The 23,368-nt window shown below is 38.1% G+C and overlaps 1 protein-coding gene across 1 annotated transcript in view; it reads right to left on the reverse strand.

The window, feature by feature from the left end:
* The window catches only part of LOC101740977 (glutamate receptor 1), a 79,470-nt gene extending 57,638 nt beyond the window's left edge, over positions 1-21,832 (reverse strand). Inside the window, exons 1-2 of the mRNA XM_038013394.2 lie at positions 21,581-21,832; positions 2,785-2,937 (exon numbers count right to left, since the gene is read on the reverse strand). Of these exons, the coding sequence (XP_037869322.1) occupies positions 2,785-2,937; positions 21,581-21,698 (271 nt within the window). The 5' untranslated portion in view covers positions 21,699-21,832. The remainder of the gene's footprint in view (positions 1-2,784; positions 2,938-21,580) is intronic.
* Positions 21,833-23,368: the final 1,536 nt, after the last annotated feature.

A 23,368-nucleotide genomic window follows, 5' to 3' on the forward strand; every position in this document is an offset into this window, starting at 1 on the left:
TTTTTTTTCTCCGTGGACTAACTTTGCTTTCGCGTTCTTTAAACGAGCTACTGTTTCCGCTTACATTTATATAAAGTGCACAAGACGCGATCTTGTAATCCAGCTCAAAATTATTTTTCTGTATTATGAAACAAAACGTATACCAAATAAAATAGATACAAAAATAAATCGTTCACTCAGTGTTTATCTTACGTTCGAAGTCGGCACCAGTGAGCGTGAAAGAATTATCTACCGTGCCTCATACATATCGCGTATACTTCAGTTTCGTTTGCACGGAGGGGAAGCTTTTTATTTATTCAAAATATCGGCGTAGAAGTTTATATTTAATTTTCGTGAAGAACATACGAGAAATATGTATAAATTATATATTAGTTTGAAACTGGTGGTGGTGAATTTTAAAGCCCATATCACTATGTTTCATCTTACCAGTTTCTAAGAGAAATGAAAATGATACCCCAATCTCATGTCGCAACAAACTTTTGAAGCCGCTAAGCATCAGGTATAGACTTTAGATAAATAATAATTATTATCATACTTTGTTTTGTAAAGTACAGATTTATATTCTTCACAACATAGTATGAACCGTGAGCCGAACATGTTTATTTTATAAGAATATAGTATGCTTCTAAAATTACGAAAAAATGTCACGGCTTATTATTCTGAAATATACGAAAAAGTCTTTAGGGATGTGCTCCTATTCGGGGTATCGATCAAGTCAAGGCGCGTCAGGGCCATAAGCGAGAGCCCTACTCAGACACGTGACTTGGTGGTAGAATTTCCCTTAAAAACATTTCAGCAGACAATCAACTTCGTTTGGGACAAACATTTAATATTTGATTAACGATTTCTTTGAATTGAAACTTATTTAGGGGCATTGGGAGTAAAATTTAACTCGAGACAGATTCGTTACGGCTAGAGAGAAAAGATACAATTTAGGAAGAGCGAGAGTGAGAAAGTAGGCAGAGCGTCTCGAGAACCACTCGAGCGTGGAGAGGGAAAAGATAAAACGAGCTGGGTCGTTTTTCTGATACACAGCATCCCGTATTACAAGAGAAATTTGATTTAAGGATAAAAAATGAAGAAAACTACAGTACTACACACCGCCAAAGAAGTTTCACTTCTTTCACGTGCACCAAGCTGCACGCACAGCATTATTTTTCACTTGGAAGCAGGTAACTGAATTCTAAGTATGCAATGAATTAGACAATTTAATTAGTACATACAAACATATATGACAAAAAGCCGGATGATACGTATTTTTTATTATGATAATAAATATGCTATAAAAACGTGTATGTTATAATATAAAAAGGCAGCATCCTTATAACTGAGAACTTGAACTCATGTTTCAAGGTGGTTTTTTTTTAATTGCTTTTTTAGGCAGACGAGCAAATGGCCCAACTTAAGGTAAGTAGTTACAGCCCCTCATGGACTTCAGCAATGCCAGGTGCAGAGCCAAGCCGCTAAATTTGCGTGCTGGTGGCGGCATTTACTTTGTAGCTGATGCCTATGGGCTCCGGTGAACCTTTAACAACAGGTGGGCCGTGAGATGGTTCATCTGTCAAAGCAATACATAAAACCTGCATAACATTCTCAATGCTCAAAGCACATGAGCCTATGGCGGTAAAACACATATATGTAATATCCTAAAATTATTTGATTGCTTATAACACAATGGGACAGAATCTCGTAAATTTTACAATAATCACTAAGGAACATTACAACGCAGGAAATTTATTACACGAAAACATAATGATTAATGCCCTTTTATAAATGCGATCTATTTATAATTTCGAAACTAATTACCAATGTCAAGCCCAGTGATGAGATAGCGCTGAACTCATAAAGTTTAGAATACCCCAGAAAACTCATTAGCGATAAATGTTTTATGCGAAAATTTATTTGTCGCCCCGTTTGATACCACATCTTAACATTAGATGAGTACAGAAACTGCAGACGTAAAGATACAAATTTACGTTAAATTTAATGCAAAAAGAATGCTTAATGTTTTATTTTATACACAAAAATCTATTAATAATCATTTGAAACTTTCATGATTGATAAACCTTATAAATGATCGTAAGTAGAGAAAAATACGGTTAGACTCAATCGTGATCATGGCGTTTATAAATTGAGATAGTAAAATTCGCGGTGAAGTCGTTTTATATTAATATTAAGTATTTCTAATTTATTAATCACCAGCGAATGAGGAACACGCTTCGCTGTGACAATCATAATATGTATACTTTACTAACATTAGTTGATGCTATTCACAAATCATCTACCGTATGTTATGGGTATTATTCCAGAAAAGGATAACTAGGATCAACAACTTTATTGTATAAATAAACGAACACGAACAAATTTAGCGCGAACACATTTAACACTGACTTGTTTGTCAATTCAATATTAATAAAAATAATATAATAATAATTTTTTATTTCAGAATTAAATTCCATATGAAGTGTTAGTAATACAAAATCTTGAAGTGTTAGTAATACAATAATAATTAATGACGATAGTATGTATTTTTGAAATGGAATGGCTGTAATGGAAACTGTTGTGTTCTAATCAGAGAATACTATATCATTACTATATGTATTACACCAAGAAAACATCTCTTAGTCACATAAGATTTTATACGTAACGTAGCCTTATTTTTATATTCCAATACGTTAAACAAACACTTATACAGCAAACACGACTTTAAATATCCAGCAGCGATGGAGTGGTGTAGATGTATCACAATAGCGAAACATTATAGTGCATTCGATAAATACTCACTGAGTCGTGAAAGCTTGAATGCATCGGCTGTGTTAATGACGTCCACATATGCTTGCAGCTCGAACCTTCGACCGGTTATATTTTGGTTGTGCATTGTCATCGCGTACTTGAATACATTCTGGATCTCTTCAGTGTTCTGGTCAAATATTGCTCCTAGGAAAAGACGTAATAAATTATTGTTATTGTTTTTTTTTTAAGATTGCTTTGTAGAGGAATAAATACACTTGATGTGAACTGGTTACCGGTGCCTCTAGAAACGACAGCGTGAATACTAAGTATTGCCTTGACATTTTATTTTATTTTTTATTGTTTAATGGATGGACGAGCCCACAGCCCACCTGGTGTTAAGTGGTTACTGGAGCCCATAGACATCTATAACGTAAATGCGCCACCCACCTTGAGATATAAGCTCTAAAGTCTCAGTATGGTTAGAACGGGTACCCAACCTTCAAACCGAAACGCATTTCTGCTTCACGACAGAAACAGGCAGGGTGTTGGTACCTACCTGTGTGGACTCACAAGAGGTCCTACCACCAGTAAGATTATTATCGTTTCTTTTATTTTAATACTATCCTATCCTTGAACCGGTTTGCATGACTGTTTCACAGCAGAAATAGGCAGGTCGGTTGTACCATACTTGTAAGTTTGCAACCTGCCGCAATTTATAACTTTAGATCAAAGCATACATATTCTTCTCACGGGCGCCGAGAAACTAGTCTACCAAGAAAATTGCATACCCGTATTTTAAATTTTACAGTTTTAAATTTAAAATAGTAACTGTACATAAAAGCCCAGTACATACAATCTAATAATATGTATATATAATCTGTATATATTATTATATAAATAAAAAATGTAAATTATAGTTACTAAATTTATAGAAACGATGGAGACACTCGAAGATTCGGAATAAACATTAATCTAAGTTTTATTGAAGTGTCATCATCGGCTTAATTAAACACATCAATCTCAATATTAGGCTATTTCAGTTCTGATTGATAGCCTGAGAGTATTTTATTCGTATTATGAATATGTTATAATCAGTACAATAACAATTGAACGATTAAACCAACAATTGGTATAAAATTTTCATTTCATTAATGTATTCCAATATTATGAATAGTTTTAAAACAAATAATCCTTTTATATGTGTTTGTTTTTTTTACCAAAACAATCGCCTCGTACTCCGCTACTGAGATGTGAGACGGATTACCACCAACAAAAGAACGTATCCCTTTCGTTAATCTTATAGTATTTTCTAAAAAGAAAATTCTGTTTGATATTTGGAAAATATAAAATATATATTTCATTTCGAAGCAAACCGTAACCAATTGAAAACAAGAGTGGACACACTCCATTGGATATCTTTATCGTGCGCTGAAAAAGACCGCGCCCCTATTCTGAAAGCGTCATCCGTTTGATATATGATTGCTGACCGAAACGTTTATCTGAATCACTGAAGCCACAGTTCGCTGGCTCCTTTAATACCCCCCTATCCGCAACTTCGCCTGGTTTTAACGTGACTCACTGTCACTATGTCTTTTTTCATTCGCATTATGGCTGGCGGACATTATGTCCTGAGAGCCATTCTGAGTTTCCATTCCGAGCTATATTTCTTCCATTTGCAACGTCATTCCTTTTTGTATTTCACTCGCTTGTTTCAACAAGTCCACTGAGGTGTTTAATAATGGAATGAATTGTACTATAAAACATTACAGTGCAGTGTATGGCAAGCTAATAATTTAAGAACGATTGTAATGATTGTTAATACAAATTTGTAAAATAACAATGTAGTTTTAAAATAAAAAGGCGTTAGACTAGTGGTTTATAAAGAATAGGGTCCCAGAAATTACAATCAAATAAAACATACAACATTATCGTAAAGACGTTGGTTTTAAAAAGCCATGGATCTTCTTTAATGGCAAAAATTGATTGAAAATTGGAATCTCCTAAAAAAAACACGTTTTAACGGTTTCGTTTCAAAAATTGATAGTTTTATCTGCATAAGCCTTCAAAAAATATATTTTTTTAACCTCTACTTAATTTTCATAAACCGGGAGTTGTTTGCAGAGCGAAGTGTCTTACCTAGCAGAGACTGTAACTTCATTAAAAGAGGATTAAAAGAAACTTTTTCTACGCTGCAAAGTGTTCTAAGTCTTACTCGGACGAAGCTGTTATGCTTTCATGAAAATCTAAGTTTGTTATATTGCTATTTTTTTTTACTTTACGCAACTTTTGCTTCTCAGTTTCATATAGCCTTGGACTCTACAGTGTAAATTACCTGAATGAATTATTATTCACGAGGAAACGAAAATTCCTATTATTTAACATTTCGATATTTATGTTTTTAAAAGTTTTAAAATGGAAGAAGATATTGTATCAATTACTATATTCATTTTCATCTTTAGAACAAAAAAACTATTTCCAATGTTTCTATTGATAACACTCAAAAATAAATGATGTTCTATCTTTGCCTATTTAAATAAAAATAGAGACTAGACTATGTTAGGAGAAACGAAGGTTTTGTAGAAAGTGGTTAAACATCGCTTTTAAGGGTGTTAACCATCCTTTAAGCATCGGTAATACCTGAAGCTTAGCCAATATCACTATAGCTAAAGATTTTTTTCAGGCTTCGCTCCAACAAGGACACGCTATCACACTGTGGAAACACCAAAAGAAGGATTTCTTTCCACAATTTGATGAAATATGGCGATTTTTTTTTTCTGAAGCTGTCACTAAGTAAAATTGATTACAGAACAGTTTATATTAATTTCTGGAGTACGTCGGCTTAATCGCATAAATAATTTTCTGTGTTCTACTAAATCTAAATATTGAACTAGCGACCCGCCCTCACTTCGTTTAAGAAACTGTAATTTATTATTGATTTCTCCACTATTTGATGGATGTTATTATACATATAAATCTTTGTCTTCAATCACTCTATCTACTAAAAAAAACCGCATCAAAATGCGTTGCGTAGTTTTAAAGATTTAAGCATACACAGGGATATAGGGACAGAGAAAGCGACTTTGTTTTTTATTATGTAGTGATAATATATGTAAGGAGCTTCTATTTCTGAGGCCTGCTTATTATGACCCAGTGTGAAAATTTATGAATTATACATATAAAGAAGACATTCAAGCCGTACGTACGCATTTATAAAAAAAAAAAACAAATAGATTATCGCCCGTTTAAATATTTATTCCATTCATTCGTGCAATTTTCAGACCTTTCATCACAAACTATTTTCCAATCTCAGTACAGTATCTCGGCTCAGATAGAAAAGGCCGGTCATCGGATAATATTTGTATTGCTGGTTCGTGCCTTCCCGCCTGTAGCAGTGACATCGCCTATTGAACCATAAATAAATACAAAGCGGAATTCTGACAAAACGAGATTTGAGCAGTTTTTATTGAAAAAGAACATAACTAAATTTCACCCTTCGATTTGAGATTGTATTTTTAGTATACACGATAACAGCAGTGAGAGTCTGAGAATTTACAAAAAAATTGACACGGATCTGCTTTCGTAACTTTTTAGCTCTTGTCTTTGCCTTGATTTATGCTTTTGTCATTTGGTTACCGAACTCTTGATATATTGCGGGTGTTACAATTGCTATTGTTTCTTTTAAGAGACAAAAATTAGTAAAGGCTCTGCTATGTTTATGTTTAAGCATACATTTATGTTTAAGTATACATGTAAGTGATAGTTTTTAAGCACGAATATTTTAGTTTAAAGCTGAACTATTGCTGCTCATGTCGTGTCTACAGGTGATTTTTATGATGTGTATCAGCAAATCCTTATCACTTGGCGGTACCCTTGATACCACCGTCTACCATGGTCACAGAGCACTCGAAGACAAGACCAGAAGGCACAACTGAAGGCACGATTGAAGGAGGAGAAGGGAAAGCATGGACTATGACAAACAAATAAAATTTTAATACAGAGGAACAACTTTAACATATTTAGTGAAATGTTAGCTTCAATCTGGTTTTTTTTATTGCTTAGATAGGGGACGAGCTCACAGCCCACCTGGTGCTAAGTGGTTACCGGAAGCCATAACGGAAATGCGCAACCCACCTTGAGATATAAGTTCTAAGGTGCCAAGTATACCTAAGTAGTTACAACGGCTGCTCCACCCTTCAAACCGAAACGCATTACTGCTTTCTTTCACGGCAGAAATAGGCGGGGTGTAGTACCTACCCGCGCGGACTCACAAGAGGTCCTACCACCAGTCTTATTGAATCATCTGATATATCGTAAAAATAATAATGAAGTGCTGAAATTCGATGACGTTTTAAGCTCACTGTGATCCCACTACTAGCTGTAAATGAATCTAATCTAAATTAGTAGTAACAAATTTACACCCTCAAACTATTTCAGTGAGTCATAAATTGGTAAACGCCGTTACACTCGACTTATACAATTGCCACTGTTATTATATATTTTCTCTGTTCTACAAAGCGTATGCACGTATTCAAGAGCGATGCAGTGAATTGTGAAGCATTGATAGACGCTTTGGTGCTTGCTAACTGAGTTACGTCGCATTTCTGCCTAATTCAAGTTTGTACTGATCGTGTCACTAATATTAGTAGTTTGCGGTTCGTCTACATACGCGAATATAATTTTCGCTTGACACACAAAATTGTTGTAGACATTCAATGCAAATTAAATAAAAAAAAAAAACAATTCAACATAAATGAAAGTACATACTTGTTGAACGTCAAAAAGAACTACCGCCAATTCACAAAAACTAGCCTCCGTCCTGAGAAGAACCGGTAAGAAACTCAGCGGGCATGTCTTTTTTCTTTTTTACTTATTTTTTTAATGTTAGAATTTTTTTTTTAAATTACGTTAGAGACCTTTGAATTGTTAAGACTCTGAATAATTTTAAAAACTTTTCTGACGTTGAACCTTGTTTAAAACTAAAATAGTAATATTATCAAGTACAATTATTATATTTTGATCAATAAGGTGTGGTATACTTTCGAACAGACACAAAACTTAAAAAATTTGTAATATTATAATATCTATGTATGTATAATCTAATTTTTTCGATGTTCGCTAGTCCTAGACATGAGTAAAAGAAAAAATAAAGAAAATATTACACACACTACCATGTATTTGACACAACACATATATATATAAATATACTCTTTTTTTATTGTCAATTGTCAAACTTTTGTTAGTGTTTAAAGTCTGTGGTCAAATGGAGAATAGATGAATAATGTTTAAACATAAAATTTCAATTGATTAAAGTCAAATTTCGACTATTGTGGGGCCACTAGCAGTTTTAATTAGACGTGTTGAAGTATCTATACTAATATTATAAGGCTGAAGAGTTTGTTTGTTTGAGCGCGCTAATCTCAGGAACTAATGGTCCGATTTGAAAAATTATTTCAGTGTTAGATAACCCATTTATTGAGGAAGGCTATATATAGGCTATATGACATCACGGTAAGGCCAATACAAGTGGAGCAGCAATAAAGAATGTTTCAAAATAGGGGTTTAAATACATTCTATAATTCAAAAATACTTTCACTTTCTACGTAAATGGTAAAATTTAGCGTTATGCCAAAGTAAATATTCCACGCGGACGTAGTGCTAGTTTGTTTATAAATATAAATGATATTTAACAAAAATACGAATCAGACTCGTACAGACGAATGATATTTCACGTCGAGCTGTCACCGGCAATCGACGACCCTTGATGATAATTGCTGAATTGCTTTAGCGACCGCTAGCAACTGTTGCCCAAAGTCAAGCATGGTCACTAACAGGATTACGTGTTCCGGAACCCGCTCTCGTTAAGGCACGCGGCACTAGTGACTGACAATGAAAGCTCTTAAATGAATTGTCGCTTCGCTATTACAGTCCTAGGGGATCGTATTAGCAAAGCAGTATTGAGCAATCGTGTTCTAGATGATACTAGAGGTCCCGCAGTAGTCGAAATTCGACTATAATTAATTGGAATTGTAAGTTTTTACACTATTATGATTGTATTTTCAACGCCAAGACTACACTATAGAAAAATATTAATAAAGACAAACAATATTTAATCTATTCTCAATTTGACCACAGACGTCAAGAGCAAAAGTTTGGCAATAAATAAATAGTATGCATGCGTGTGTGTGTGTGTCAAATACACGGTAGTGTGTGTAATGTTTTCTTTATCGATTTAATGTATCTTTTATGCATTATTTTAAAAAAAAATTAGCATTGTGCACTTCTTCTCTATATTCTCTATGAGTGTGGAAAATTTCATACTCCTCCATCCGCGCGATTTCCGTAAAAAGGGATACAAAGTTTTTGCTTCACGTATTAATATATAGATAGTGTAGTTTGTCATTAGAGGCAGTAACTTAGCTTTATTGTAAATTTTGAAATTGAAAATTTTCAATAGAACATTTAAATTGGTTTTTCTTTTATTCATTTATCTCAATGTGGATGTCTTAATATTCGATCACTCTAAAATTATTAGCCAAGATCACTGTAGCTAAAGATTATTTTCAAGCCTCGCTGCAAGAAGGACACGCTATCACACTGCGGAAACACCAAAAGAAGGATTTCTTTCCACAGTCTGATGAAACATGGCGATTTTTTTTCTGCAAGTGTCTCTAAGTAACATTGGTTACAGAACTGTTTATTTATATTTAAATTAAGAGATCTGTAGGGTTTTGATGTAAAATAATATATTTCGAGAACTATTCTAACTTATTCCACTAGTTAGAGTGATCAACCTGAAGACTGAAGATATTTTTTAAACCCTCATAGACTTAAGTGCCGCAAGTCTTGGAAGCCTGCCAGCAGCTTACACGTGAATTCTTTATATAATTACATTTAATGTCACATAAATAAGTTGTGGGTTAAAATGTTGGTTTCTCATAGCAATTTCACGTACGTACACTTTACAATAATTGAGCATGTACTCAAAAGTGGGTGGATTTTATGTTGCAATTTTAAAACGAGGCATAAGTACGCTGCACTACATACTTGTGCGAGGATTTTAATTCTAGTATACGGCGTTACGTAACGTCAAAATTAAAGTCTTATCGACTCCATCTTTTGTCTCTTTCTATCATGTCTGAAGCAGACTGTCAATGAAAAGAAAATACGCGGCGTAACTGTTCAAATGTTTCAAACACCACTTTTATTAATGAGTCCGTCAATGTTTACTCTACTAATTCACAGTTAAGAAGCTACAGCACATTATGATTAAGCGATATAAAACAACTTTTACGGCTTGATTATCTCCTCCCTCGCTTATTATTTCTAACTTTTGAAATACATTACCAGTTTCTTAGTCGCGTCGACTAAGGTATTACTGATCGATTCGTGTATTGTGATGAGTACCATCTTTTATTTATATTTAATACTAGTTGTTGAAAATTTGAAACATTGGATATAATAAATAAATACATAATAAACTGTTATCATATCTTACGTATTCAACTATATCTGCGACTCGCGGAAGCCGAACAATATACAAAATAAAACATTGTTTTCTCAATGTTTTACATGGACGTCAGAGTTCAGTCCACTAGTATTTGTGTAGTATAGTACTAGTAGCTCACATTGCGATCAACGTGAATACAACCTCGACAAGTGGGGATAAAGTCTCAATTGTAATGTAACACCGGCTGTAGCACCCTACTAGCCAATAGTTTCGCGGCAGAAATGGCAGTTTTACGTTACCAGTTCACCGTGCGTCCTAGCATAGATTACTTATCCGACCACGACGGTGCGACACAAAGACGCCATCGCCCGATACATGTCTTGCGCATCCCCCGGATTCAATCTCAGTGCTTTTAGGTCCCTCAAGCACCGATTACCGTCCTTGTCGAGCTCGTCGACTACAACGAAGAGTTCGACGAGCAAACTAGCCCATAGACACAACCCACTGAGTTTCTCGCCAGATCTTCTCAATGGGTCGCGATTCCGATCCGGTGGTAGATTCTGCGAAGCGCTGCTCTTGCTAGGGCTAGTGTTAGCAAATTTTCTCAGGTTGAGCCCATGACCTCACCTATCAATCCAGGCGTAGCTGGAATAGCCTCTTAGGCTACCAACGGTTAAGTAGGAGAAAAAAAGCACAAGTCAAAGACAAATAAATACTACGCTGTAATAGACAGTAAAAATACAGCCACTATCTTGCTTAAATTGGAGAACAGTGTTAGAACTAATTTGTTTGCATCGTAAGCAGACGACAAGATAAAGATATTCTCCGTGGCGTCAACTATGTTTGTAAATTGAGCCGTAAGCAAGACAAAATAAAATCATTTTCTTTCTAACCATCAAGCTATGATTACAAGCAGAGCTATCATTATGTCAAATATGTGTTTCATTATAAAAAAGGCCTAATACCTACCTGATTGCGAGGTTTCGGCACAAGAATAGTCAGCTTCCTCCAAATGATTACACCGGGCATCTTATCTTTAAGCCACCGCGACTTATATGACTGATATCTCAAGGTTGGTGGCGCATTTACGTCGTAAATGTCTATGGGCTCCAGTAACCACTTAACACCAGTAGGGCTGTTAGCTCGTCCACCCATTTAAGCAATAAAAAAAATTACTTCAAATAGTCACATTCGCAGCAACAAATATTTTTCAGTGCAATATCAAAATGATTCTTTTTTTTTTAACCTATACTTCGCCAAATCTAAGATCGATATAAATCGCCAGGCGAATAAATCGCCTAAAAATACTTCGTAAAATGGCAGATATTTTCTTTGTTAAATAAAGAAAATCCCAATTAAAACAGTACAGTCAGTTTTGACTAATTCTCTAAATTTATATGTCTAAATTGTGAAACTGATTTTAAATCACAAGTCTATAATTTTGCTACACGATTTCGCTTAAAACAATACGGATTTGTTATATAATTTTTAGCCTTTACCTTACTCATTTTACGATTTTTTTGATTCGCGCTCTTTTTATTACTAGTTATTTATATTTTAAAAAATCAGGTTTGTATAAAGCTATTAGCTATGAAAAACTTTGCGTGGGTATGTTTTAAGTTTAAACTAGAGCCACTTTTAAAAAGCCCGATCACGATCCGATATGCCCTAATTGATTTTTGTTACAAGCTATCAAAATTTAGCATTAAATTCTGTGTTTTAACACGTCAAAGAAGCGTTTCAACAGGATTTATTCAAGATATTTGTTGGAGGTTTTATTCTGTGTCACACAATATCTAGTCGAACAAACAAAGGCAAAACTTAATCGTAACAATGTCTGCGATGTAGGAGGTATCGTGTCGAGGGAACAGCCGCGGAGATACCGGGACCTAACTTCTGTAGCTGGCAGTGTAAAAAACTTTATCTAAATATTGTTAAAGATTCCTTTAACGTTTTTCCAAGAAAATCGTATGAGAGGATACATTTCGCGGCACTTACACATTAAACTAACTATTGCCGAAGCCAGTGCGAAACAAACGTGTGTGTATACTATTACGTCCTTAGCAGGAGCTAATTGTAAATTCGTACGACATGACGATCCAAAGCGAGCATGTTTCAAACTACCAAGTTTTTAGGTTTTGCCCAAAGCAAAACGTGTGAAATTTATTCAAATGCGTTATACGCTGTGAAAAGGTGAAAGGCCCAGATTGTTTTTCCAGTGAGGGACCGAATTTAGTTTAGTTATTTTCTTTTTAAATCACAGTTTTACCGGCTTTATTTTATACCTGGTCTTTTATAGTGGAATGTAGCTTTGAGTGTTTCTGTTTGCATTGGTATCGTTTGAAAAAATATATTATAGGTCGTCATTGTTCATTAAAAATGTGTTGTATACTGTTATTAAAATTTGACGATAACAATATTAAATACTTTAGAACAGTATTAAAACTCAATCACTCTACGAAGGGTGTTCAATAAATAGTGATAATGTCTTGGAAAAAAATTACTAGTAGACGTAGCCCAGATATTAGATAATAATAAAATATAAAAATCGATACTCTTTTGTTTTTTAAAAATAGAAGTCATTTGACGAAGAAAGAAGTTTTTGATGTCGTGTCGGGACGTGTTCTTAAAAATGGATTAAAATGGAAATTCGCGCGGTAATAAAATATTTCTGGATGATTTTTTTTACTACATACGGAACTGTTAAATAAAGACTTGAAAGTAACATTAGGGGTTCATGCTTCTCCAGATTCGGCGAGTTGGTGTGCTGAGTTCAAGCTACGAAGAACTTTCATTAACGGAGACACCCGCACGAGACGCGCTACATCTGTAGTGACTGAACGAATTATTAAAAAAGTTTTAAATATTGTCTTGGCGGATCGTTGTGTTACTGTTCATTTTAAAGCAGAAGAAATAGAAATTCCTATAGGAATAAGTGTCCATAATATTTATTATTCACAACCAATTTAGTTATGAAAAAGTGTTAGCGCGCTGGTTGCCGAGAATTCTTTCTTGACGCGCAAAAACAAATGAGACTGAGAATTTTTCAAAGCTATTTGGACTTGTTACAACATGATCTTGACTGATTTTTGGCTTGACATAACCATTGATGAAACATGGCTTCACTAGGTGCATAACTAGGAAGAGACCGCCAATGAACCTCAAATCCAAAGAAATTTATGGCGATTCCAATCGCTTGTAAGATCGTAGTCTGTATTTGCTGGGGAAATGTAGGGGTGGTAAAAATCGAATACCTTAATCATGGAGCCACTATTACGGGGATTTTGTACGACCGAAAAAATAACAAATCTGCTTGCGGAAATACGCAAGCAACGGCGTCCCAAACTCGCTAAAGTTGTTTTGTTTCACCAAGACAACGCTCCCGCGCACAAGTCTAGAGTTGCGATTGCTGCCTTTCAAGAATCTGACTTCGAATTGATGGAACATTCTCCATATTCACTGAGTCTTACTGATTTCTACCTATTGCCACGGCTAAAGGAACATCTCAGGGGCGATAAATTTGAAGATGATGTCACAGTAGTCGCGCGGTACATATTTTTTTAAGGGATCAGAATTAAGTTTTTTTAAAAGTGATTTTTAGATTTGGAAAAAATATTATGTGCAAAGCGGATAAGCCTGGAAGGCGACTATGTCGAAAAAAAAAGTGTGTGTGTGGGCAACTGGGCAAGCCACAAATGGTAGAAGTGAAACATATAAAAATTTATAATAATCGCAAGGGTCTACCACTCCGCAGTGCAATGGAGCAGCCTCACCCTGGGTGAACCGCCTGTACAATCGCGGAATTCCTACGCAAGGTAAGGATGGTTTAACTTTTTTTTTTTTTTTTTTTTTTTTTTTTTTCCTACCTATGCTGATAGCCTTGAGAGGCTATTTCAGCTTCACCCTAACGTTAGTAGGTGAGCTCGCGGGGCTCAACCGGAGAGTTGCTAACACTGACCCTAGCAAGAGCAGTGCTTCGCAGAATCTACCACCGGATCGGAAACGCGACCCACTGAGAAGATCCGGCGAGAAACTCAGTGGGCTGTGTCTATGGGTTAGTTCGCTCGTCGAGCCCTTCGTCGCAAGCGACGGGTTCGACGAGGACGGTGACCGGTGCTTGTGGTGCCTAAAAGCACCGTTAATGGATCAGGAGGATCCGTAATGACGTGCTTTGGGCGACGTCGACGGTTTTCCATTCGGTCTACTGGGTCGGGTATGTAATTTCCAGCGGCTACGATGAGAGGGTTCTCATGTCGTGCCGCCTTCTCAAAATGGCGCAGCGATGCCGACTGTAGATACTTACTAAAAGAGTCGAGCTCCAGGTCGTCGTGGAGATCCACATTCCTAAGGAACCAAGGCGCTCCGACGGCTATCCTGCAGAATCGTGATTGAATAACCTGAAGGGATTTCAAGTTGGTGCGGGCTGCGTGAGCGAACACTACGCTTGCATACGTCATGACGGGGCGTATACAAGTTTTGTAGAGAGTTACCTTATTACGGAGGGACAGTTTGCTTCGACTACAAAGCATTGGATAGAGTCGTCCTAGAATAAACGCGGCGCGGTCGCGTACCGTTTTTATATGGGGACGGAATGTCATCCCTCTGTCGAGGGTGACGCCTAGATATTTGACCTTCGAGACCCACGGAATGGGCTGGCCAAAGAGAGTGATGGGACTAACGGCGGAGGTGTTTGCGCGCCTACTACGGAGTGGGATGCTCGAAGTGATGTTCGGAGGGCGACCCCTTTTGAAGAGCACCGCTGCGCTTTTCGTGGGGTTGATGTCTATTCGCCACTTCCGGAACCACTGTCCCAGGGTGGCTACTGCGATCTGGAGTCGCCGATGAAGCAGCGACATCTTCCTACACGAGTAGTAGATAGCCGTGTCATCGGCGAAGAGCGCTAGATGGGTCTCCGGAGACCGGGGTATATCATTGATATACAAACTAAATAATAACGGGGAGAGCGCGGAGCCTTGCGGGACTCCGGCGGTCAGTTGACGGGGACGAGAACGAGTTCCCTCTACTCGATATCGAAACGAACGGTTCGACAAGAAGTCTCGTATGATGAGCACGAGTCTGTCTGGCACTCCCATGTTGTATAGTTTATAAATTAAACCGTTGTGCCAGACTTTGTCGAACGCCTTCGCGATGTCGAAGAAGAGGGCGCCGGTCGGGATTTGTTTACGCCTATTTAGTCCTATCAGAATGTGCTCCGTGAGGCGGTGCACTTGTTGTACGCACGAGTGTTTTGAGCGGAATCCGAACTGTTCGTCTATGAGAATTTTGTTCGCGGTAACAAAATCCCAGAGGCGTTTCCTAAGGAGCCGTTCGTAAATTTTTCCTATCGTCGAGAGGAGACTAATCGGACGGTAACTAGAAGTTTCGTTTGTCGGTTTGCCCGGCTTATGTATACCGATAACGTCCGCTTCTTTCCACACCGCGGGAAAGATGCAGTGCGTCATAGCGGCATTTAAAATTGTAGCCAACATTGCTATCAGTTGGACTGGCAAGAGTTTAAGCGCGCGGTTGTGGATGCCGTCGGAGCCGGGTGCCTTCCTAGGTTGTAGGTTGTGGAAGGATGGTTTAACAAGAGAAATACGAAAACGTCTATCAACTGTGTAACATCTCGTCACCGCGATTCAGGAATTGTTGAATATACGTGCAGTGACATCTGTTGATAACAAACTAAGTAGAAATAAAAGTATCTCAGGGCGCTCCGAGAGCCACGACAGCGTGCACGGACGTCAAAAACACACTGGACTAGTCGGGGACGCGAGACCGTGTGGAGCCCTTCGTGATTTGTCGGCGTCGCTCGGAGCCGCTTCGGCAAGCCAATCGCGGCACACTTATTTTTTCATTTCGTTTCATTTCGTTTCATCGATTTTGAAATCACAACGTTTCTAAAGAAGTTTCACTTAAATAACATTTATTAAAAGATAATTGTGTCGTGCCCATTATCACATTTTATTGAACACAGTACATAGTTCTGTACATACATTTGAATGTAGTTAGGCAGTTTTCAATTTACAGACATTATTATTAAATGTTCTTAATTTACCTTTTGACATTAAACTAATATATCTCAAATGTATCGGGATTACCGAGACTCGTAATAGCTTCTCGGCGTTGTCATATAACAGTAAAAGTATATGCGCCAAATTGCTTTTCATTAATATTCATATAAAAAAATTGTAATATTTATCATAGCTCTCAATGTCGATGCATACAAATGAATGATTACTGAAGAATGATTCATTCGACCGCGATAAGATCTCGACGATCATCGCATACGACATTTTTGTTTGAATTAAGCGTGTTGTTGCTCGCTTTCTGATCTAATATAATTGTGTTTTCCGTTTTGAAATCTGTGCGAGGATATTGTTTGAGACTTATAATGAATATTGCTATACATTTATTCATACCGTAAAACGAATTACGAAACAATCCATTTCATCTATAAAACAAACTTTTGGATTTGAAATGCAAATAGCCACTTTTACAATATTATTAAGAATCCTAACTTGTGCATCAAGGTGTGTCATAAACTTGTCACGCTATTAAAAGGATCAATAACGAAATAATAATTAAAAATATGTCGGTTAGTGTCATGAAAATAAATAGAATGATTGAGAATCAAATGAATGTACCTAAATTAAAAATTGTCAATTCAAAAATAGTCATCGCGGTGTGTGGTATATGATATCTTTAAATTTCATTATACTTTAAAGAGTAAAAGCCCTCTCATGGCACGAGTGTAACGTCAAACATTTTCCTGCAAAGTAATCAATCTGGATAGTGGCGGACGCTTCGTTTTAATTCAGCGCTTTACCGCTTTTTTTGTATGCACGTGGAGAATAGTTAGTCCTACAACCCCCTTTGTCTACGTCCAGTGCAGTCATTGTAGCGCAGGTGTACCTCAGTCCACGGAACCATGAAACGAAGTGTTCCAGTCATGTAATTACGGAGACTCCGAATACGACGGAACTGAAAATTGTACCGCCGAAGAACCAACCGGATTGTTTAAAATAACGCAACATTGAATTCCGAGAAAATAAATTTCAGGTTTCGTCCTGTTCTCCCCTCGAACTTGGCGTAAATTTTCCGTTCGAAAACTGGCTCAGATTGTGGAAATTGTTTACCTTGAGTAAAATTATATAATCATATCAAGCTTTCCTTCTACGTTCAAAATTTTGTTCAAAACATCTACAATGAAGGCAATTATTAAGACTTGTTCCTTTGATTTTTATTTCTATTGAAGTTTGATTGTGTACTTGTATCACTGGTATTTGATTCGTCAAGTTGGCCATACTTTAAACTAAACATTGAAAACTAAGAAATCCTTTGTATAGCAAGCCGAACTAAAAAGGAAAATTATAAATTTTGTCCTCCTTAGTTATCTAAGTCCTAGTTTTTTTCAAATAATGGCTACCCCATCCTTCAAACCAAGACGCATAACTGCTTCACGGCAGAATCAGGCCGGATGGTGGTCTACCAGTAATTACGCATTAATAAAATTTTCGGACGGTTTCATTTTTATTACACGATGTTATTCTTTCACCGTGGTCACTCGTGAACATTTACTATGTACGTATTTCATTCGAAAAATTCGCACCTACCTACAGATTCGAACACCGGAAAAATCGCATCGCTCGATACGAATGTCCCAGCCGTTTTATCCTTTAGGCCACGATGACGTCTGATTATAATTATGGAATATGAGTTTCGTCGCGGTAGCAATGCTGCACAAACGACTCAGAACCTTAACGACGTCTACGGAGTGAACAATACAAACGAATTTACGAATCTCTATTGATTAGAACGTTTCCGAGATGAAAATTTTGACCTAAAATGGAACCTCGCCGTCACTCGAAAACTTTTTTATCGCTTACATGGGTGGACGAGCTCACAGCCCACCTGGTGTTAAGTGGTTACTGGAGCCCATAGTCATCTACAATGTAAATGCGCCACCCACCTTGAGATATAAGTTCTAAGGTCTCAGTATAGTTACAACGGCTACCCCACCCTTCAAACCGAAACGCATTACTGCTTCACGGCAGAAATAAGCGAGGTGGTGGTACCTACCCGTGCGGACTCACAAGAGGTCCCACCACCCGTAAACTAAACTCAACAACGACAAATTAAGGCGATAGTGAAAACTGAGGATACTCGATTCACCGCTGAGCTAGATTTAAACGATAGCATTACAATAGTATTGGTCCATTTGCGTCAGATTAGCTTGGAAAAAAAAAAACTTGAAAAATTGGTGCCCCACGAACTGAACTATCGCCACCGTGACGAACGTCTTAACGTTTGCCTTACGTTGCTTAACAGACTCAGAAACGAAGAAATTTTGAACCGTATTGTCACTTGCGTTGAAAAATGGGTTCTTTTTAGTAGTCGTAAGCGGTCATCATGTTTGTTAGACTTAGATAGGTTCAGCACGTAGGCAATGCCCCAAGCAAAAACTTACCCCAAAAAGTCATGGTCAAAGGTCAGAAGATAAACTTTTATTTCCCTTACCGTCTTAGTTCTAAGTACGAATGAAAACAAAATTAGGATAGAAACAATGAGAAATATGGCTTAATCGTATGCAAATAGTTGTCCAATAATACAGAGTATTCAATTAAGGATTGTTCCATAACCAGAACCAAGTGGGTTTATAAAAACAAATATTAATTTTACCAGCTATCTTATGCATTCTGATCTGCCTTTAGTCTAAAGCTGAACTTCATGATTGATAAATATTGTTGAGATTTTTTTTTTAGTAAAAATGCTATTTCCTCTGCACTAGCTTATTGACTTAAAGACAAAACTAGGTACTCAATAATATCTGAACAAATAAACAAATCGAACTAACAAGCAAAATACCAAAGTAAACTTCTCCACGCGTTAGCTAATCCCAAAGTGACATACGGCTCAAATCAGCCTTTGCTGCCCCTGAATGACAGCGTCACTCAATCCTGCACCACTAATACATCCTAGACGATTATACTACAAGGAATCGATGTATGGAGAGAGGAACCATATACTGCCTTATTTTGGGACAAACATAAATTTGGGCACTGCCCGTTTGTCGCTCTGCTTTTTGAATACATTTTTTCAAGAGCAAATCGACAAACTGCAGGCCTTTGTACAAATGAAAGTGAATTTAACGCATCCCGTCAGTTTTTGTTTTTGCGCATGACTATTTTGCCTGTTTTTTAATTGGCACGCATGGCTTGGTAGACGCACTCATCACGCGCATCGAATTTTAACCTGTTTCCGGATCCCTTTGACTTCGCAAAGCTAACGTTATAGGGGGATCGGAATATTGAGGTAGGCGGGCTCCCAGTATGAATTACCCGCAGTTAATTATAAATAGTATAATAAATAATAAAAAAGGTATATCGTAGGACTACACGAGCTCCCCCGGTGAAGGTCAAGGGGCGACCTGAGGGGGTGAGGTCGCGCGGCGCGCTACCAGCACTCTAGCGCGCTGCCGTGGAGTGATTAGAGCGACCGGTCGACGGTGTATCGCGTCCCGACCCGGCAGGCTGGTTCTGGTCCAGCGGGGTATTCCGGGACACCAGCGGCACCGTCTGGGCGGCCCGACGGGCTGCCGTACCGAGACGGCCGACGTTTCAGAGCCTTCGATTCGCCTCGAAGGCTCCGTCGGCTGGGCGCCCCCCGGCGCGCACTCTGCGTGGCCGGGGCTCCGTCTGTGAGGGAATTTTACTGGACTTCCACCGGGCGCGTCCGTAGATGGCGGATGACACCCCTGGGAGCAGTCCCACTCCCAGGGGTGTCATCCGATCTTTTTCGTTGCAAGGATTCTTAGGTGTTAGGTAGGTAGGTTAAGTGTAGGTGTAGGTAGGCTTTGCAATGAAAGAGATAGGATGACGCGGACCAAAACCAGCAGGGGGGGTTGCGGGCTCTCCACGCCCTTCACTCGCTGAAGGGTGTTCCTCCTGGAGACGCTCGGGCTTCCTCACTCTTCCCCTTTTTGTTTTCTTCGGGTCACGTTTGACCCGTTTCAGACGTAACCCATGGGAGATGGTGGGCCACTTTTGGCCTGTCTTTCGATGGAGAAGTGAGTCGGCGTTGCTTACGCATCTTCCGGCCGCTGGTCGCCGTGTCCCCGACTTCGGCTACAGGGGCACGCCCTCCAGAGGGGGGTACCGGTATACCGGCATGGCTTCGTCATTGTTGCTCGTTTGAGCGTCGGGCGGTGGTCTGCCGTGTTGCTCGTTACACTCGGCGGGCCGCCAGCCAACCCGTAATCCCCACCGCGTGGGGGATGGGGGCCGTTGCCGCGAGGCACGGAGTCGCGAGGACGTAAACCTCTTTAAAAAATGCCCCAATCCTAAGCTCTGGTACCCGGCGATGGCATGAATGGCTGGAGGGAGTCCAGTCCCGAGGATACCAACCAGACCCCAGGGGACCGACCTCGGGCTAATAAAAAAGGAACAAATGATAATGGCACTTGTTAAGAAATTATTACCCCAGGGTACCTCCCGCTCCGCGGGGGGAGGATCCCTCCGTATGGTCGAGCAATCGGCCGCACGCTGCCCCACCGTTTCTTGGCTGTCAAAAGTATAATATGTTTTATAGAAACTCGTTTTGGAAATTATTTGAAAACCCGTAATTTTTGCAGTGAAAATACCTTAAAGCCGTTGCGATTTGAAATAGGTGAAACGGATCGGAACGAAAGATGAAACGGAAACGAAACCCGAATAGCGATACTAAAAAGAGACAAACATAGATCTATAGGATTTAAACTGCGAAAGAATGAGATAGAATATTGATATGATATTGTTATACTTCACTTCTAGATAGCGTGAAAGGCATGCGTGTTTTTTGTGTGTCGAAACGTATGTACACAAACGATACCTCTAATAACTAAAAACTGGCAATGTGATTTAAGCGACTCTCAAAATGAAAGAGACGGAGATAGTTTGAAAAATGCTTTCCTTGTTCTTTGAGCTTTCCACTTAATTTAAGATGTTACTCCAGTAAAGGGTGAAACCAGACGTGGTCATTCATTGTGTTTTTTAAAAGTATTTTAGCATTTTATTTTCGTTAACTAAAAGTTTCCTATACAAAACACGCACCAGAAAATCGTTCGACCTTTTCTAATGTCACGTACTCGCAGTGCGAGAGGGAGAAGCGCAATGAGTTGGAAAGAGAAAATCGATTCCCCGTTAATGGGACGCAACGCGGGTCACATTGTTCGCTGAAACGAGATTAAAATACAACACACGTTGGACCAATAATAGTGTAAAAAGACTTTTCACGATACTCTGCCTAGCAGAACAACATTACACAAAATAATGGTTACGTAACAAACGAATAATAAATACAAGCGAAAACTATATACGCTAATCAAATATATACTATAAGTAGTATGTACATTATACTTACCAACGGCTATTTTCTCGACGGGAAAGGTCTGCGCTGATAGGACGCCTGCTTGAAGCAACAACAAAACCGTTATCAGAGAAACGTGGCGGCTATACACCACCATTTCGGCCGACAGCATTGTGCGTACGTCCGAAAAGTTCGTCACGATTTTTTACATGCTAAATTAGGTTATTTACGGAGATTATAAAGGGTTTCTGTGAAGATTCTAAACGTAATAGCGACGGAATGCTGCGCCCAAACCTGAGACTTAGACTCGACTGATGCCGAATGAGCGTGGCATGGGGTGCGGCGTCCCTCCCGCCCCGCGTCACCCCCTATTCACTTGTTCGCTTATCGCAATAACCACACACTTTATTTCGCGCTTAATCCCATATTTCGCTTAAGTCATCGAATTCGAAGACGGACACTGTTATGTCTACTTTAATTAATGAGAGCATTCACGTTGTTAGAAAACCAGGACCCATATGAATAAATGTTTGTTTAAAGAATGTCTTTCTTTATATTCGATGAATTTTAGTATTTACATATTTTAATGATAATAATTATGTAATTAGTGATAAGCTAAGTCACATTTTAATTTTGGAACACAGCTTAGTCTTTAATAATAAAATAAAAAAAAATAAAAAAAATTCAGAGAACTACTTTAAGTACGACATTATTTTAACCGACTTTAAATAAAACATATAATTTTATTTCATACTACTAGATGATTATTTACTTTTTAATAAACATATTTTTGGGTTTTATAGGTTGGTTCTAAAAAAATACGTAATAAATTTAATTAAATTCCTCACTAATGAAGCTTCAAAATACGAAAGTGCTCGAATTTCATTTAATGCGAATCCTTTACAAGAAACACGTAATCACGCTTCTATTATTGAAAAAGATTTCCTTAAACATACAACGGTCCAAAACGTAACGAGATTAGTCGTACACAAAAGCTGATTCCTTCATCCATATACAACATACAAAGAGATATTTTATCAACTTCTTATTAGATTGTGTTTCATAAATACTTATTAATCAGAATCAGTGCCATTATTTATGTTCATAATTTTATTTAATTGAAACCACAAGACACGGCTGATTTTATAGCATAGTATCAGAATTGAATGGTTGAGAATCACAATCTTGATTGTTTCTATCGGGAAACAATTATGCAGTCATTACCATATAGTTGGATCTTCAATCTCTGCTCACAAGAAGAACAGCATTCTAACAACTGGCGAAGCTTTCAACCCATCTTCCATCTTTAATAGTACATCATTTACTGGTGGTAGGAGCTCTTGGGAGTCCGCGCGGATGGGTACCACCACCCTGCCTATTTCCGCCGTGAAGCAGTAATGTGTTTCGGTTTGAAGGGTGGGGCAGACGTTGTAACTATACTTGAGACCTAAGAACTTATATCTCAAGATAGGTGGCGTATTTACGTTGTGGATGTCTATGGGCTCCAGTAACCACCTAACACCAGGTGGGCTGTGAGCTCGTTCACCTATCTATGCAATAAAAAAAAACATCATAAATAAATAACAGTAGAAAATTCAAACAACGGGACGTGTGGAACATTCTTTATTTACTTCGACAGCCCTGAACGCTTTATCAAACGATTTATGAATACGTGGAGACTGGAGGATAGCACTTTGCAGATCAAATAAGCTGGCCACCAAGGAGGGCTACCTAACGAAATTGCTCGCTCGGAACTCTAAAGAAAATAAATTCACAATATTGCCTTATATGTTTTCCAAAACAGTATAGTTCACATCATGAAATAATATCAGTCAAATCGTA

Source organism: Bombyx mori, chromosome 1, assembly GCF_030269925.1.
Source record: "Bombyx mori chromosome 1, ASM3026992v2".
Lineage (NCBI taxonomy): Eukaryota > Metazoa > Arthropoda > Insecta > Lepidoptera > Bombycidae > Bombyx > Bombyx mori.